The sequence below is a fragment of the Bactrocera dorsalis genome, chromosome 6, assembly GCF_023373825.1.
Source record: "Bactrocera dorsalis isolate Fly_Bdor chromosome 6, ASM2337382v1, whole genome shotgun sequence".
Classification (NCBI taxonomy): domain Eukaryota; kingdom Metazoa; phylum Arthropoda; class Insecta; order Diptera; family Tephritidae; genus Bactrocera; species Bactrocera dorsalis.
The window spans coordinates 15,710,247-15,728,737 of NC_064308.1; the positions used below are offsets into that span (position 1 = coordinate 15,710,247).

Genomic DNA, 18,491 nt, shown 5'->3' on the forward strand with positions numbered 1-18,491 from the left:
TATTTTCAAAGTGTTTAATTTAGTGTTTTATATAATTTATTATATACCCAATCTAATATTTTTCAGCAGTGGCATCATTGACAAATGGTATAAAAAATGCGAGTTTTGACAGCTCTCTCTCGAACCAAAGAGTCTCGTATCAAGTTATCTACGACGGAGGACTTGGCACAAAAGTTGCGGATTCGACGTCAGCACAAAACATTAAGCGTAATAGGAATTGGCAATTCTAATACAAAAGTGGGGTCAAAACTAAGCGCATTTGTCAAGTCGCGGTTAAATAATTCTGAATTTTCGGGGGAATTCTGGGTAATGCGATGCATTTCGGCAAATCATCCAGACCATAATATGAATGTTAGTGGAAAATTCCGCTCAATATTGAACTGGCGGATCCAGAATTCCACAAATCTAAAAAAGTGGATATCCTATTGGGTGCTAAAACCTTTTTCGATCTTTTAGCTGTTGGCCAAATTAAAAATGGTCCTAACCAATCAACTCTTCAGAAGACCATTTTAGGATGGATTGTATCTTGCAAATACGCCAGTAATATAAGTTCTCCTCCCAGATTACATAGCACATTATGACAAGCTGAAGAAGAATTTACGTCAATAGATTCAGTAGTCCAAAAATTTTGGGCTCTAGAAGAATTACCTTCAGAATCAAATGGCATTAAATTCACACAAGAGCAGCAAGAGTGTGAAAATTTTTTCGTTAATACTACTCAAGTATTGCCTTCAGGACGGCTTCAAGTCAGAATGCTTTTTAAAGTTAACCGTAAGTTACTCGGTCACTCATATGAAACCGCAGTTCGGCGGTTTCAGGCCCTGCAGAGAAAGTCTTTAAAGGATCCAGAACTTCGTGGAATGTATCTGAAATTTATGAATGAATATAGAGCACTGGGTGACATGAGCCCAACAAACAATAAGATCCTGAGTGAGCCACACTACTTCGTTCCGCATCAAAGCGTTTTAAGGCACGAGAGCACAACAACCAAATTGTTGTCTTTGATGCTTCGAGTCGATCTTTAACTCAAATAGCGATGAATGACCTGTTGACGGTAGGTCCAACCATCCAAGAAGAGACTCAACTCTTCTTCGTTTTCGCTTATATAAGTATGCACTAACAGCGGACATTACTAAAATGTACCGACAAATAATGGTGCACGAAGAAGACAGAAATTGTCAGCTTATTGTGTGGAGAGCATCCTTCTGAGCAAATTCAAATTTTTCGTCTTAACACCGTAGCATACGGCACTGCACCTGCTCCATTTCTCGCAACACGGTGTTTGCAAATGCTCAGTGATGGCAATACTAGGGATGGCAAACTCGATTCCAATTCTACTCGAGAATCGAGTTTTATCGTAAAATAATCGAGTTTTCGGAATCGATCTTCAGTAGTCGAAGTCGATTAAGAATCGATTCTTGACATTCGACTTTACTATAAATTAAGTGACCAGTTTCAAGTTATAAGCTTAGTATCTAGCTCTCAAGAAATGTAAAAACTTCATATAAAAAAACGCTTAAGAAACGGTCAAGAAACTTTCCTGCGATAAATTTACTTGCTCAAGTATGCAGCTCTAAAGCAATGTAGTACTAACTTTTAATACTTTTTTAAAATGCGATGTACAAATGAGCATCCTCCCCCGACCTCAACACACACACTACATTACCACACCACATCGTTTCAAAACTTACATCACTAACACGCAACCTTCACCACATCACACCACATCGACTCAAACCTACATCACTAACACGCAACTTTCACCACAGTACGCTTACAACCCACATCCTACACTACTCGTGAGAGCATTTACACACCGACATCTACACACATCAGCACACATGTACACCAACACTCATCACATCATCCGATTCAGCACCAACGGGATCCAGGAAGGACCGATAAACAGATCGACTCGCTCAGTTCGTTTGCGACATAATCAGCGATCGGTCGACTCTATCCGCCGCCCTCCCGTTTGCGAAACCAATCACATAGACATACATATACATATATAAGAACGCGTTTATATAATTATTTTTCCCTTTTTTAACATAATTCGCTTAAATAAAGCCCAAATCCTGTTCTATTATTGAGTGCGTTTTTTCGAATATTTTAGTGAAGTGGAGAAACAATATAAAAGGTGAGTGCACTTATTCTACATGGTCCTTCGAGCCATACAGAAAGGCACAGTGGTAAAAAGTTAAAAAAGTTGAGTGCAGTGACACAAAACACGAAATTAAACTTGGTGACAAAAAAAAAAAAAAAATTTTCAAGAAAATATATACATATATACACAATATAAAAGGTGAGTGCACTTATTCTACATGGTAGTTTTTCTCTTCAATCGGTCAAGTGGCGTTCTTTCTTTTCATATTGCTGTGTTTTTATGGAACAACTGATATTAAAATATTACAATACTTGATTTGATTCTACCCAAGAAATTGGCATAAATCAGAACATTATCTTATAGCGCACAGAACGAAAATAAGTGCTTAATGATATGTATTACAAGTTGGTGGAATTGTGAATGAGCAGGTCGCGATCGAAATTCGACAGCGCTGCACGAAGACGTGCGAAACGGAAAACAAAAGGAAAGCGAAGGCATAATTTGTGTGAAATGTGTTTAAAAATATGGAAAATTTGAAAATAAGTGGAAATTTATTTGCAAATATACGATATTTCGTTGATGGAAATTTAGATGAAGAGGTGGAAAAACTGCTTAAAAATGGTGGGGCACAATCGAAACGTTTTTTATCAGATGTGGTTACACATCTGGTGTTTGCACCAAACTACACTGAAGAAGAATTGGCAATGAACTTGGATCTCTATAATGTTATACCAGTTACCGATCAATGGATAGTACATAGTGCCAAGTTGGGACGTTTAGCGTCTACAAAAGCATTTGATCCAAGCACACAACGGCTTTTCAAATCACTTAAATTCGCAGTAACAAATTTATCAAGTGAAGACTTTAAATGTTTGTATGCTATTCTTACATTTCATGGCGCTCAAGTCACTACCGCAGCCGACGCGAGTACTACACACTTAATATGCGGTAGTATAGGAGGGAATTATTATAATCGTGCAACAAAGGCATCTGTAAATATAGTTAGCCCTGACTGGGTATATGATTGCTTAAAACAGTGTAAAATTTTGAGTTGTGATGGTTACCACCCTCGATTGCTCAAGATTGTAGATCAACCTAAAAGTGTACCTAAATTGACAAACATCTCCACATCATACAATCACGTTTCTGCAACAAAACCAATAACACAAATGCCAATATCCGTTCCTGTTGCGTCAACTACAACTACGAACACATCTGATTGCAATATGGTTGACTCGGTGGAGCAAACATTATCGACAATATTAGGTTTTGATGATGATGATATGGGTGGTATTGTAAGTAGTATTGACAATACCATCGGTGCGAGTGTAGATGATGCCGATGCTGCGGAAAGCATTGCTAATATTAAATCGCAGTTGCAAGCCTCTTTACCGCCATTACCAGCCATTTCACCTAACCAAAATAAGTGCAGTGAAGAATATTCAAGTGCAAAAACAAAAGGAAAAAACGAAACAGTGACAACTAATACAAACCCCCCAACGTCAAAAACAACACAATAATTCAACATTTTCTAATGCTACGAACAAAATAAAAACGGGCGCGAAACTTAAAAAATCGTTTTAAATTAATATATGTACATATAATAAAATTAAAATTAAAAGAAACAACAACACAGCGGAACAGGAGCGACCAGCGACTCAACAATAGAACAAACAACGGAAAGCTAAAACCGACCCGATTCTGCCGAACTGGCATACATCCCCCCAAAACCCTTGATGAAAATACAAGTGAGTGTATCCATTCCTCATTGATTTTATCATTTTATATAATATATGTATATATGTATGTATCGTTGCGCCAACGGCCAACAGCATAAAACCGATAGCTACTAAATCCGTTTAATAAAAACGGTTAGTGAAAGCTCGGCGGTAAATTGAGTTACCGACATAATCGCATAGCAAAACGGAAAATAATATATATATACATGTGTATCCGCAATATACATATATATATATAATTAAATAAATTATTATTCTTTGCCCTTAATACTTCCTTCGTGTATACAATACACACAATCCACAAAACAATAAAACATATAAAATATATTTTTTCGAGTATTTACTTGCTAATTATTCTGGCAATACCGCTACGACTGTGAGAGGGATACTTGCAAATGCAATACCGCTTCAGATTATTCAGCCGTGAGAGGGATAATTGCAAATTATATTGACAATACCGCTTCAGCGTATTAAGCTGTGAGAGGGATTGCATCAAAAGTAAGCAAGGGCAGAGAAAAGAATAAAACATAAAAATAACGAATACAAACATACATATATACATATCCGCAAACGACATATACATACTTAACCAAATTGTGATACGTATATACATATACTTATATACAAATATATACTTTGGCGCTTTCGGCGCAGCATTCTAACCACGAACTATTATATACATATATTGCCGTAAATATTCAAAATTTTGTATACCTACAACCTGTAGGATACAAGAAAATAAGTCAAAGGAGTTAAATAAACGGTGCGGAAAATCAGCATAATACATACCCTTGTACATACATACATACAAATATTGAAAGTCCAATTTTGGCGATTTCCGAGCATTTTCTTGTTACTTGTCAAACAAGAACAAGCATAATTGCACATTTTTCATTTAACGCATATTATATGCACATAAAATCCACACGTATGTACAAAGGGTATTGACCTAGTGTTCAGAGCGCGCTGATACAAGGGCATACTGATAAAACCGTAAAAAATATTTTTCCGATTTAAACAAAAAACAAAAAAAAAAGCAAGTAAATACGCGAGCACTAAAAGCTATAACGCATTCTTAAATTAAAAGAGCTTAAAAGAGCTTTCGGTTACATATATATTTTAACAATTCAATTTTCGGAAATATTATAATAACTCTTATTTATTGAAAAGAGTTATCGATACCACATTTTTCTATTATAATATAATATACATATATTTTCTTAACACAAATTTTCTGAATGAGCACAGATTCAAAAGAATCTAAAGCAGAATTCTTAAGAATTCCAAAAATGATTGCTGATGACAAAAGTCCATGTACACCTGCAGAAGCTACACGCTCAAAGCAAGGTGCTACAAAGCAAAAACGGGGGAAAGACATTTCTTATATTAAGTTCATTTCCGAGAGTGACAGCTTAATTAAATACTGCACTCGATTTGCATCTTCACCGATTCAGGACAACTCTGAATCGGTACTAGAAATAAAAAATAAATCTATTGACAATTTTTGGACACGCCTCCAAGCTGCATACGACGCAATAGTAGAAACTGATGATTCAGATCTACCTGAAAATTTCAAATCTTCGGCTTACGCCAAATACGAAAATTGCTTAGACCGCTATGAAGACACAAAAGCAATGATATCAGATCAATTAAAGCTTATTAAGTCAATTTCACCTACTCCCCACAGTAGAGTAGAGTTACCACAATTACAAGCCCAAGAGGCAAGTTCAGGCATTCATCTCAAAGTGCCAGCGTGTGATACGGAAATATTTCATGGAGGTTATGAACAATGGCCGTCCTTCCGGGACATGTTTACAGCCGTGTACATAAACCATCCGAAATTATCACAGGCGCAAAAACTGTATCACCTCCTATACAAAACTAAAGGTCAAGCAGGCGTAATAGTCAAGCAGTTCGCATTGAATGACGATAATTTTAATCTAGCTTGGGAAGCTTTAAGACAAAGATACGAAAATGAGAGAATATTAGTTGACAAGCAAGTAACGATACTTATGAACCTGCCTAAAATTCAAAGAGAAACCAGTGAAGAATTCATGAAACTAGAATCCACTGTTTCAAATTGTTTGTCGGTTCTATCGACACAAGATATTCCCACTCACAATTGGGATCCTATTCTGGTAAACATTTGCACCGCCGCATTACCAGAAAAATCATTACTTTTGTGGGAGCAATCGCTCTCATCAAGAAGAAAATGCCCAACGTGGCAGCAGATGAAAGATTTCTTAACTACCCAATACGAAATTGCGGAAAGGGTAGACAAAAAAGTAGTCAGAACTAAAAACGTTCAACAAGACTTAAATCGAAGCTTCAATAGACCCCAAGCCGGAAGCAACAACAATTTAAACAGAAGCTTTTTCAAAACACAATCGTTCACATCTGAACAAAATAAATTCACGTCATGCGAACTATGTTCTGGAGGGCATAAGTTAAAAGCTTGCGAGAAATTTAAAAAAATGAATGTCACTGAAAGGAACAACTTTGTCAGGTCAAAAAGACTCTGTACAAACTGCTTGTCCCACTCACACAATCTCAATACTTGCGAAAGCAAATTTAATTGCGTATATTGCCACAAAAGGCATCACTCTATGTTACATCTCAATAACTTTCCCAACACATCTCATAGCAGCGCTTTTTCAAAAAAAGCCACGGGTTTAGTTGCCACAGCAACTCCCGAAACAAAAGAAAATTGCCAAGAAACACCATGTTGTTCAAAGGCATTAAAAACTCAAACGCTACACAGCGAAAATCATAGTAGAGTCCTACTACCCACAGCAGTTGTCTCCATCGAACATCGAGGAGAACTGTTCAAACTAAGAGCCCTTATAGACCAAGGATCGCAACGATCATTCATAGCGTCTAGGGCACAAAATAGGCTAAAACTGCCAACAAAACATGCCAACTATGAAATTACGGGAATGGGCGGACGAGTAGTACAAAACTCAAGTAAAATCTGCCCCATTACCCTAATTTCCCCCAAAGCGGATAAGCGCATTCAAGCAAATGCTATTGTCTTACCGCAACTAACAAACATGCTTCCAAGCTATCAAATAAATAGCAAGCATTGGGATAAAATTTCACACCTGACACTGGCAGATCCCAACTGCAACACGCCAGCTCAGATAGACATCTTAATAGGCAGCGACCTTATACCGCAAATCATATTAGAAGGTGTTGAAAAAATTTCGAAAACACTACTGGCGCAAAATACCATTTTCGGATGGGTCCTAAGTGGACTAGTTGCGGAACCAGTCACAGCCATGACAACTCAAGTTGAGGAAATCTCAAACGAGTACCTCAATTCACAATTGAGAAAGTTTTGGGAGTTAGAAGAACTCCCCCCCATTTCAATTACAACACCAGAAGATCAGTATTGTGAAGACTTTTACAAAGCCACAACTACTCGATCAGCTAATGGTCGGTATGTCGTACGACTACCAATAAAACAACAATTTCCAGACACACTCGCCTTGGGTCACTCTCGCACCTCTGCAATACAGCAGTTTCTAAGTATGGAGAAAAACCTACTTAGAAAAGGTGAGCTTAAACAAGTTTATGATGGTGTCGTGGAAGAATACCTTCATTTAGATCACATGGAGGAAGTAAGCCCATGTGAAAAAATCATAAGAGGCAAATATTACTCTTTCTACTTGCCACATCATGCAGTAGTAAAGCCTGAGAAGAAAACAACAAAAGTTCGAGTTGTATTCAATGCATCACGATCCACGAGCTCAGGTAATTCCCTAAATGATATTCTATTTACGGGACCCACACTCCAACCAGATTTAATGCTCCTCATATTGAACTGGCGTATATACAAATACGTATTCAACGGGGATGTCGAAAAAATGTATCGACAAATACTGGTTCATAAAGATGATCAAGATTTTCAGCGGATTATTTTCCGAAAATCTGCCAATAGTCCACTACGCGACTTTAAATTGAAAACAGTTACTTTTGGCGTAAACTGTGCCCCATATCTAGCCATTCGTACACTACACGAACTGGCAGAAGACACAAAGCCAGAATTTCCACTGGCAACACAAGTCTTAAAAACGCAAACGTATGTAGACGATATCTTGTCTGGAAGCCACAGTCTTCCACAAGCATACGAGACCTTATCACAGGTAATAAATGCCCTCAATACCGCAGGGTTTCCTTTAAAAAAAATTACCGCCAATCACCCAAATATTTTAAAAAATATTCCTAAAGACCATTTGTTGGATACTAATTTCCTTATATTTGAAAGGGATAGTACAACAAAAACACTAGGCATCCAATGGAATGCGATATCGGACCAGTTTTCATACACGACTGAGTCCATATCCGCATTATCCGCCGTTACAAAACGCCAAATTCTCTCCTCGGTGGCAAAACTTTTTGACCCCGCAGGATGGCTTTCGCCAATTATGATACAAGCGAAAATCTTGATCCAAGAATTATGGCTAGACGGAACCGACTGGGACGAACAAGTGAAACCTCTTCGCTTAGAAAAATGGTCCCAGTTCGCTAATAATTTGAACGACATCTCGAAGATACAAATTCCACGGTGGGTAAACTATTCCCCCGAAAACAAAGTGGAACTACACGGTTTCTGCGACGCCTCTGAAAAGGCATATTGTGCCACTATTTATGTGCGCACACAAAGCGATATTGCAACCACAAGCCACTTATTAGCGGCAAAAGCAAAAGTTGCGCCTCTAAAAACGATAAGTCTACCACGACTTGAACTCTGTGGCGCTCTGCTACTAGCAAAGCTAGCTTCAATGGTGCAGACCCACTTAAATATGGCGAAATACAGATTATATTTATGGTCCGATTCCGAGATAGTTCTAGCCTGGTTAGAAAAACCACCACATGCGTGGAAAACTTATATTTCTAACCGAACATCTGAAATACTTGACCTAGTAGGATCAGCCACTTGGCGTCACGTAGCCAGTGCTGACAATCCTGCTGATCTAGGTACAAGAGGATGCAAGCCTCTGCATCTTGCCACCTCCACCCTCTGGTGGAATGGCCCCCGATGGTTAACAGAATCTCCCGATTCTTGGCCACAATCGCCCATGCGCAACATACTTGCCCCAGAAAGTCGTAAAATCGACACTTATCATGCAACACTGGATGACACTGACATCCTTGAACGATTTTCATCGTTTCCCCGAGCCTTCCGGGTAGTTGCCTATATTCTCAAGTTTTTAGAGCGGCTCAAACTTAAAGTTAAAGGAGCAACTTATCTCCATTGCGATAAATTGACGCACCAAGACTTACAAAAAGCAAAGGTCGCTCTTATCGCTGCAACCCAAACGCGCTACTTCAGCCGCGATGTAGAATTACTAAGAGAATCGAAGCCTATCGATAAAAAGAGCTCACTCTTAGTCCTAAACCCATTTCTAGATTCGAAGGGTTTACTTCGTGCGAATGGTCGGCTTGCTAATTCAAGCCTAACGTACAATGAACGCCACCCTATAATCATCCCAGAGAGGTGTCCGTTTGCCACGTTATTTATTAGATATATCCACACACTAATGCTCCATGCCGAACATCGCCTCATGCAACATATGGTCCGCCAAGAGCTGTACATACCCCGACTGAAGCCCCAAATAAAAAAGTGCATTTTCATGTGCAAAATCTGCACTATGCATAAGCAGAAAATGCGATCGCAGATTATGGCAGCACTTCCACCTGAACGCTGCAATTTTGCTCTGCCGTTCACCACTACAGGTGTAGATTTTGCTGGGCCTTTTATGATAAAGGCATCCATGTTAAGGTCTCCTACCCTCATGAAAGGCTACGTGGCTGTTTTTGTCTGTTTCACGACAAAAGCAGTGCACCTAGAGCTATGTACCAGTCTGACAACGGAGGCTTTTCTCGCGGCATTTGCTCGCTTCGTCGGAAGACGTGGCTTTCCATCCAAAATCATGAGCGATAATGGCAAAACATTTATTGGAGCTCAACGAGCCACAGAAAAACAGTTTGTCGATTTCTTTAAACAAGTATCACCTGACATCGTACAAAAGTACGCACCCCAAGGTATCAATTGGCAGTTTATCCCCCCAAGCGCTCCACATATGGGTGGCTTATGGGAATCTGCCGTAAAAAGCTTCAAATCTCATTTTAAAAAGATAGCTGGCAACCACAAATTTAATTTCGAAGAATTCACGACCCTCTTAATTAGAATTGAAGCCGTTCTTAATTCACGGCCTCTCGCTGCACTCTCGCAAGATCCCTCAGACTTTACTGCCCTCACGCCAGGGCATTTTCTTAAAGGAGCGCCCATTCTGGCCACACCTGAGCCAGGCGTGGAGTCGCTTTCCTTATTAAACCGTTGGGAAAGAATTAAAATTCTCCATCATGACTTCAGTCGTCGATGGAAAGATGATTATTTAAAGGACCTCCACAGAAGGTACCGATGGAAAACAACAGAAAATGCGCCTAAGCTTGGAGATTGTGTCTTGATCAATGACGATTGTCTCCCCCCCACCGAATGGCGGCTTGGCCGCATAGAGAAGCTCTACTACGGCTCCGATGGTCATATTCGCGTAGTCGATCTCCGTACACAAACGGGAACGCTAACCAGGCCGGTCGTTAAGCTATGCTTTTTGCCAACCGCGGATAAAACCGAAAAGTAAACCGAAAATAACGTACCGTAACTAATAAACAAAGAAACGAAAAATAAATAATGATAAAATGCTCCAATATCAATAACTAGCAACAAAAACCAAGAAAAGAGAGTCGATCCACATGACGACTCACTCGTGCCACATTTCGTGGCACCAATGCCTATATGAATATATATGTATGTATATGTTAACTAAAATAAAATCTTTTAACAGATAACAATGGATGCCGAGATGCCAACTGCGCCCACGCCCACAATACGTTCGGCAGTTACTGTTCCGCGCTCGAAGACTGCACCAGTCGCAGCGCCGCGAACCACCATCGCCCCCGCAGCTCCCCGAACAGTTTCAACGGCTCCACAAAACGACACGCGAACAACGGCTCCGGAACCACCTCAACTCGAATGCGCCCTATGTCGCCGTCGTCATCGGTTGCCTCGCTGTGGCATCTTTAAGGGGATGACCCCGCAGCAGCGCCAGCAGATCGCTCAGGCACATGGGCATTGTCTGAACTGTCTGGCGCCCACCCATCGTACGCAGGAGTGCACAACGGGCTACCAGTGCCAAGGGTGCATGGGTCACCACCATACGCTGCTACACCGCACCGGCGTACTCGATGGCGGACGTCGTAATGCTCCTCGCAGCCGTAATGCCATCAGAGGACCCCAGCGATCGCAACCACGCAGGCCGGCCTACCCTACGGAGAACTCCCGTTCCTGGCGTCACCGCTCTCCTACACCGAACCGGAGGCGCCAGCCGAGGCCGCAATCTCGTCGTTCCACCGGCCTCAGCAACGTGGTAGCCACGTTACAACGGCTTCAGAGGCTACTAGGCTAGACACTCGCCTAGGGGGGCCAGGATGTACAAATGAGCATCCTCCCCCGACCTCAACACACACACTACATTACCACACCACATCGTTTCAAAACTTACATCACTAACACGCAACCTTCACCACATCACACCACATCGACTCAAACCTACATCACTAACACGCAACTTTCACCACAGTACGCTTACAACCCACATCCTACACTACTCGTGAGAGCATTTACACACCGACATCTACACACATCAGCACACATGTACACCAACACTCATCACATCATCCGATTCAGCACCAACGGGATCCAGGAAGGACCGATAAACAGATCGACTCGCTCAGTTCGTTTGCGACATAATCAGCGATCGGTCGACTCTATCCGCCGCCCTCCCGTTTGCGAAACCAATCACATAGACATACATATACATATATAAGAACGCGTTTATATAATTATTTTTCCCTTTTTTAACATAATTCGCTTAAATAAAGCCCAAATCCTGTTCTATTATTGAGTGCGTTTTTTCGAATATTTTAGTGAAGTGGAGAAACAATATAAAAGGTGAGTGCACTTATTCTACATGCGAATATGGCAAACCTAGTTTTGCGAAGAAACATGAAATCAACAATTCTTTCTTGAAGGAAATTCAAAGTAATCGTTTAAGAAGAAGAAGAGTGTACATACATACATACATATTACGAACAAAGTTTATTTTCTTTGTTTATTCTCCCTTGCTCTTTTAATGTGGATCATTCACAATGCGTAACCAGCTGTCAAAATTACTTTAAGAAATAATGTATTTTTTTTTCTTGAGCAATTACTTGAGAGTTGGATACGGACCTATACATACTACATACGAGCACAAGAAAACTCGCGATTCTTAATTCTTGACGATAAATTTCTTAAAATGGCGCCTAGCGCTGTGTGGATTTACTTTAAAAAAATAAACAACGGGTCGAATGTCCAGTGTCACCAATGTGGAAAGCAACTAAAATATAATAATAGTACGTCTAGCTTAATCAAACATCTCGAAAAATCACATAAACTTTCCTTAACTGCTTCTAATCCTAATCAAAATCGCACATTGAGTGAAAAAGAGAGACCAACTTTCCAAGGACCTATTGATCGCTGTATAAATAATGCAAGTTCCTTCTCAGGTAAAGTTTAATCGAACGAAATTTTATATATGTTAACATTTATCTATATTTTTGCAGCGGGTGGTCATCGTAATAAGGATGCAACAACGTCTCTCATGTACATGATTGCTGTCGATAATCTTCCTTTATGCACGCCTGAAAAAAAGGCTTTAGAATGTTTGTAAAAAAATTGCAGCCTCTTTATCAACCTCCATGTGAGATTACTATCACAAAACGAATGAAAGCAAAATATGAAGAATTAAAATTGAAAGTTAAAGAAGAATTGAAAAAGGCAGATTCTATATGCCTTACCACAGACATTTGGACTCATCAGCACACAATGTGCAGTTACCTTGGTATAACTACTCATTATTTATTTTCACATACTGGGCTAACTGCGAATCAAATTCACAGCCGGTTAACGCCAGATCACTTAAATATGCTTCTGCTTTTAAGATCTGTCCCGGAAAATGTATGGTTTTCCGAAACTGACAATTAGCTTATTGTTCTTTTACTTATTTTAAATTTATTTAAAAACTTATTTTATTAAACTTCTTTAAACAACTTGAATTATTTAAAAAAAATTAAATGAAATGTAATGTTCTTGGTACCTTATTTATATATAATAGTATAATTGCTTTTAACTATTTTTGTGTTTTATTTAATCGATTTGAATTATTCATTTAATTTATGCCTTGTGATTTAATAAATAAATTTTTGTCCTTTTAATTTAAAATCGATTAGAATCGAAAGAATCGATTTTTGCCCCCGGATAATCGATTCTTAGAATCGAAAAATATAAAAAAATAGTCAGAATCGAGAATCGATTCTGTAACCAATCTTGCCATCCCTAGGCAATACAATGAAAAATCCACTCGGTTTATTGGCCATCAAAAGATATTTTATGTTGATGATTTATTAACAGGGTCCGAAAATTTTGAGTCTCTAGATCTTTTGAGAAGTGAGGTAATTCAAATATTAAACTCGGCAGGATTCACCTTAACGAAATGGTTTTCGAACCACCCCAAATTTTTCGACAGTGATTGCACTGAAAAGTCATTAAGCTTCAATGACAAAAGTTCCACTAAAATGTTAGGAATCCATTGGTTGCAAAAAGAGGATTTGTTTCGATTTGTTTTAGATCACAATTTCAATGATCTGCGAGCCACTAAACGAAACATATTGTCAGCGCGCCTGTTTGATCCTCTTGGATTACTAGCCCCACTAGTTACCTAAGCAAAAATCTTATTAAAAGAGCTTTGGATTCAAAAACTAGATTGGGATGAGTCGATTCCATTACGCCTTGACACAAGCTGACAGAACTTTAAAGCCAACCTAATACAGCTCTCATCGATAAGCATTCCTCGTTACGTAAACGTTGAGTCGAGTACTATCTGCCAAATACATGGCTTCTCCGTCGCCTCAATAAGTGCGTACGGATGATGCATATACATACGAAGCCAATCTGCTAGTCTAGAGTTCGAAAATATTACATTTTGGACAGACTCTGAAATCATTTTACATTGGATTAAAGCACAACCATCCTCACTACAAACCTTCGTCGCAAACAGAGTGTCCGAAATCCAAGAGTTGACTGACAAAGTGCATTGGCGACATGTGCCAACGAAACAAAATCCTGCGGATCAAGTGTCTCGGGGTTATAACGTGGACGAATTGAATAATGCGATGTGGTTTGGCGGTCCACAGTTCCTCCTAGAAGACATTGCATTTTGGCCAATCAATAACCACTTCCAGCTCTCACCAGAAGACGAAGCATTAGAGAAGAAGAAAAACATACACATACATACATTTACATTAATTTCGACTGCTGAGAAAAATTCAATATTGAACCTTATTGAAAAATTTTCTTCTCATAAAAAATTGCTTCGTGTGGTCGCATACATATTACGATGGATTAGGCAACCACCAAAATCCTCCATGGGACAAGATCTGACTTCAGAAGAGCTAAACTTGAGTTTTCTAAAAATTGCACAAATGGTCCAACATTCAACGTTTTCGGATGTTATTAAAAAATTGCATAAAGGTACCACCCTACACGCAAACTTGAAAAAACTCAACCCGTTCTTGCATGAGTACTCGGATATGTCACTGTCATACAAATTAATCCGAATAGGAGGTCACCTTAATTGCACCTTTCCCATACGATGCCAAATTTCCGCTTTTATTAAATAAAGTTCGCACTTCGTTATAACGTATTTACGGTTCCTGTATATTCGAAATCGCCACGCTGGGGCTAAAGCGTTGGTTGCGCTTCTTCGAGAACGCATATGGTTAATTAATGCCAGAGAAGCTTGCAGTAGAACCGTAAGAAACTGTATACATTGTTTTCATTACAAGCCGAAGTTGCAAAACCAAATAATGGGAAATTTTCCAGTCGAAAGACTTCGAGCACTATGTCCCTTTCTTATATGTGGCGTAGATTTTTGTGGTCCGATATACACAACCTTGAAAATACGCGGTCGACCACCCGTAAAAACCTACATATATTGCAGTTTTCGTTTGCTTCACTTCAAAAGCAGTACATTTAGAATTAGTTTCGGACCTATCTTCTAATTCATTTATTTTCGCCCTTAAAAGGTTCATTGGACGCCGAGGGATGCCGACGAAGATATCACCAACTTTGTCGGCGCCGTCCGCAAACTGCACTAGCTGAAAGAGTCATTTTCTGCCCAGTCAGCAGAAGTAAAGGCATTCGCCGCAGAATAAGGATTCAGCTTCACATTTATACCACCGAGGGCGCCGCTCCTCGCCGGGTTATGGGAAGCCGCTGTGAAGTCCGCCAAGCATCACCTCGTTCACGAAATCGGCAACGCGCTACTGACCGCAGAGGAACTGTCAACATTGCTGACAGAAATGGAGGCCATCCTCAATTCTCGGCCCCTAACCCCGTTGAGCCAGGACCCCAACGACGGCAAGATACTAACCCCAGCGCATTTACTGATGGGGTGCTCCCCACTCGCAATCTGCAGCTCAACGACCTCGTCCTCATCCACGAGGACAACGTGCCGCCACAGTAGTGGGTACTCGGACGCGTCGTCGCAACCGTCGAAGGGCACGACGGCAAGGTGCGAGTCGCAGACGTGGCGACTAAGGCGGGTACAATGAAGCTTCCCAGCCACAAGCTGGCCTTGCTTCCAATGGAGGTTGAAGGAACCTGATCCTGTCAAGGTGGCCGGTGTTGCGTCAAGCGACATATCTATATCTAAAACAAAAATAATGAAATGAATTGTAAAATATTGAATTGTTAAATATTAAATTAAGAAAATCTATTTTAAAATACTTACCTTAATAATGCCTTCATAATACCAATCTACTACTTACCTTAATACTTACCATAATCTGTTGCAATATTTAACGGAAGTTAAAAATGATTATACTTACCCCTTTTTCATACATATTTATATTACCACTAGTTTAAGCCGTTAGTTTTAAGATTTAGGCTTAGCAATTAGATTAAGAAATAAAGAATTCCCTCCTTTTGTGAACCGTTGAACCGATTGCACACTTTTTCGTTACCTGAACAATTTATACGTCTTTCGCAACAGGTACGAGTAATTGGAGTGATTTAAAATTGCGCATCCCTAACTATTTTATTTTTCGTGCCTCAAAAACGCTTGAGAATTTTCAATGTATATAGCTTTATTCGTTATTTATTTCTTGTTTGATATACAATTTAATATTAATAACTTTATTACAACTGTATTTTGCTGTTGATCATTCATCGATGTTTCTAATATCTATTTTCGTCAGTTTCTGTCCGCGTCCGTTTCGTTCAACCAGTATTAGCGTTAATCAAAATCGTCCAATACACACGGTCGCATTTTTTTATCCTACATCTATTAATGAAACTATTGGTATTCTTATATTAAGCTGACTTAGATCGATTTGCGCATTAGAATACAAATACTAACGCAATTTTAGTCAATGATTTTATTGCTAGGAAATAAAGCAATTAAGCTCAGGGATGCCTGAGGTATGGTGTACTTATAAATATTTAGGTGTACCCTCAATAAGGCTGCCGTGTACGGCCATTGATGATCTACTTTCTGTGTCAATAAACTCTTTAACATCATTTAATATATGACATGTTGGGCAACTCCGCTTAAGAGCTGGACGTCGGTGTGAGTCCATACATCGCAATGCATAACGAAATTCGTCCAGCATTTCGCCGCAAAGTGAACGTTGAGCTGTTGGTTCTTTACAACAATATGCTGTGATATGTTTGCAAGTCAGCTTCTGGTCTTTAACCTGTATTTCTTCTACATTTTCTTTTTTCGAGTTATATACAGAATCAAAGTCGTTAAGTGTCATTTCAGTCATAACCCTCTCTACAGTGCAGTGCTCATTTTCATAATATACACTGGCGCGTCTTCTGGAGCGATAGTGATACCAGAATTCGAATACAGCAACCCAAGCGGCCAAACCTATGCCCACAAAAAGGACCACGAATACGCCACCTTCAATAGAAAACTCTATATATTTACAAATGTTTGTATTCAATATTGTTTTTGGACTTAAAATCGTATATTCTACGCATAGCAACCTTTGTAATTAGAGGAAAATGAAAGTTATCAGCGCAGGTGCAAAATCAAAACATTTTAAGTCTTATCAACATTACTAACCAATGTTATCCAGGCCGAGAGCATTTGCCTTCGTTTGCTTGCTGTTACTTTTACGTAAGCAAGTGTCTCCTGCTTTTTTCCACCATCTATCGTATAGCATTTGTATATTTCCCTTTTCTTGAAATTCAAGAATGGATAATGAAATTTTGTCCCGCCAGGGTGAACCTTTTGGTGTAGCAATTCCATAACCTATAATTTATTTACATCCATATTTGTTAGTTAAAAATGTATTTCTTTGAATTCAATAATCTAAGTACGCAGCAAAAAAATGTTTACTAAACTAATTTAATTTAATATCCATGTTGTAATATTTCACACATTGTCAAATTTAAAAAGACTACCAGCCTTCTTACAAATAGTTTCAACTTTAAACAATACTTTTATAAAGGTTAAGTTAAGTTAACTGTTTGATCGTAATAGGACAGCTTATAAAGTCGGTCCGATGTGGTATTTAGAATTCCTATAAAATTAATCGTAAAGACCCTCAGAATCGACAAAGCAATTTGTTGTGGCGGTCAATGTCAACTTAGGCCATGTATTTTGATTCGTGGAATGGGGAAGAAAGTGTCATTGTCTAGCCTTTGCAAGGCTAGGTTGATAGATCTCTGCAGTCAAATCTTCCACGAATTGGAAGTTTTTAGCTCACCTTCTCCATATAACTATGACAATGAAGCTTGCTCCTAACTGTTGTTACATCTCATACGATCTACTCTAAGACAGAAAGATCTTGCAATCGCACAGAAGTTGATCGTCGGCCAACGCATATTATCGCACGCGAAATCCAACTTACTCCCATTCCTCTTGTGAGCTTATCGGTTTTCAAAGTTTTGGCGATTTCATTATGTCTATTGATGAAGTAGCTTGATTCTATATCTAATGCGAACAGACCCTACTTACTTTTACAGAACTAAATACAGAAGAGTTAATTTTCATTTCAAAGGTTTCTAAAGTTTATTTTTGTCAGATATATGAACTAATATTAACAAGAAAAACAATCTGTAAAAGTTTTTAAAAACTTTTGATTTTGAAATGGTTAATCCTGAAGAATCCACCTTCTGCTATTGCCAGTTGGCGTTAGCTTGCAGCTTGACGGACTTAAACGAAGCATACTTTGGCATACATATAGAGCGGGTCGATTTTTTTTTATAAAATCGGGTTTGTCGAAAATATTCTACGGATTATTCTGTAAAACTTTATTTAAGAGACATGGGTCTATAACTAATTTCGGACCAGCGATATTTAAAGCGAAGTTTAAAAAATCTGAATAATTCTAGATCAATAGAACATCTCAATGCACCTACGTATTAAATTTCGTTTGAATATCTCAAAAAGTGAAGGAAAAACTTTTATGATCCCTAAAAGACTTCGCTTTAGAAATCGCTGGTCCGAAACTAGTTTCATACCCATAGT

General features: G+C 39.0%; 1 protein-coding gene across 15 annotated transcripts in view; it reads right to left on the minus strand.

Annotated features, from left to right (window-relative positions):
• Positions 1-11,959: 11,959 nt before the first annotated feature.
• The window catches only part of LOC105225850 (glutamate receptor ionotropic, kainate 2), a 237,334-nt gene continuing 230,802 nt past the window's right edge, over positions 11,960-18,491 (minus strand). For 7 of the 15 annotated variants that reach the window (XM_049460321.1, XM_049460320.1, XM_049460322.1 and 4 more), the window contains 2 exons: positions 17,082-17,270; positions 11,960-16,931 (listed from right to left, as the gene is read on the minus strand). In XM_049460321.1, the coding sequence (XP_049316278.1) occupies positions 16,444-16,931; positions 17,082-17,270 (677 nt within the window). In that variant the 3' untranslated portion in view covers positions 11,960-16,443. Of the gene's footprint in view, positions 17,003-17,081; positions 17,271-18,491 lie in introns of all 15 variants that reach the window. The other 8 variants (XM_049460315.1, XM_049460314.1, XM_049460313.1 and 5 more) reach the window with 6 other exon arrangements.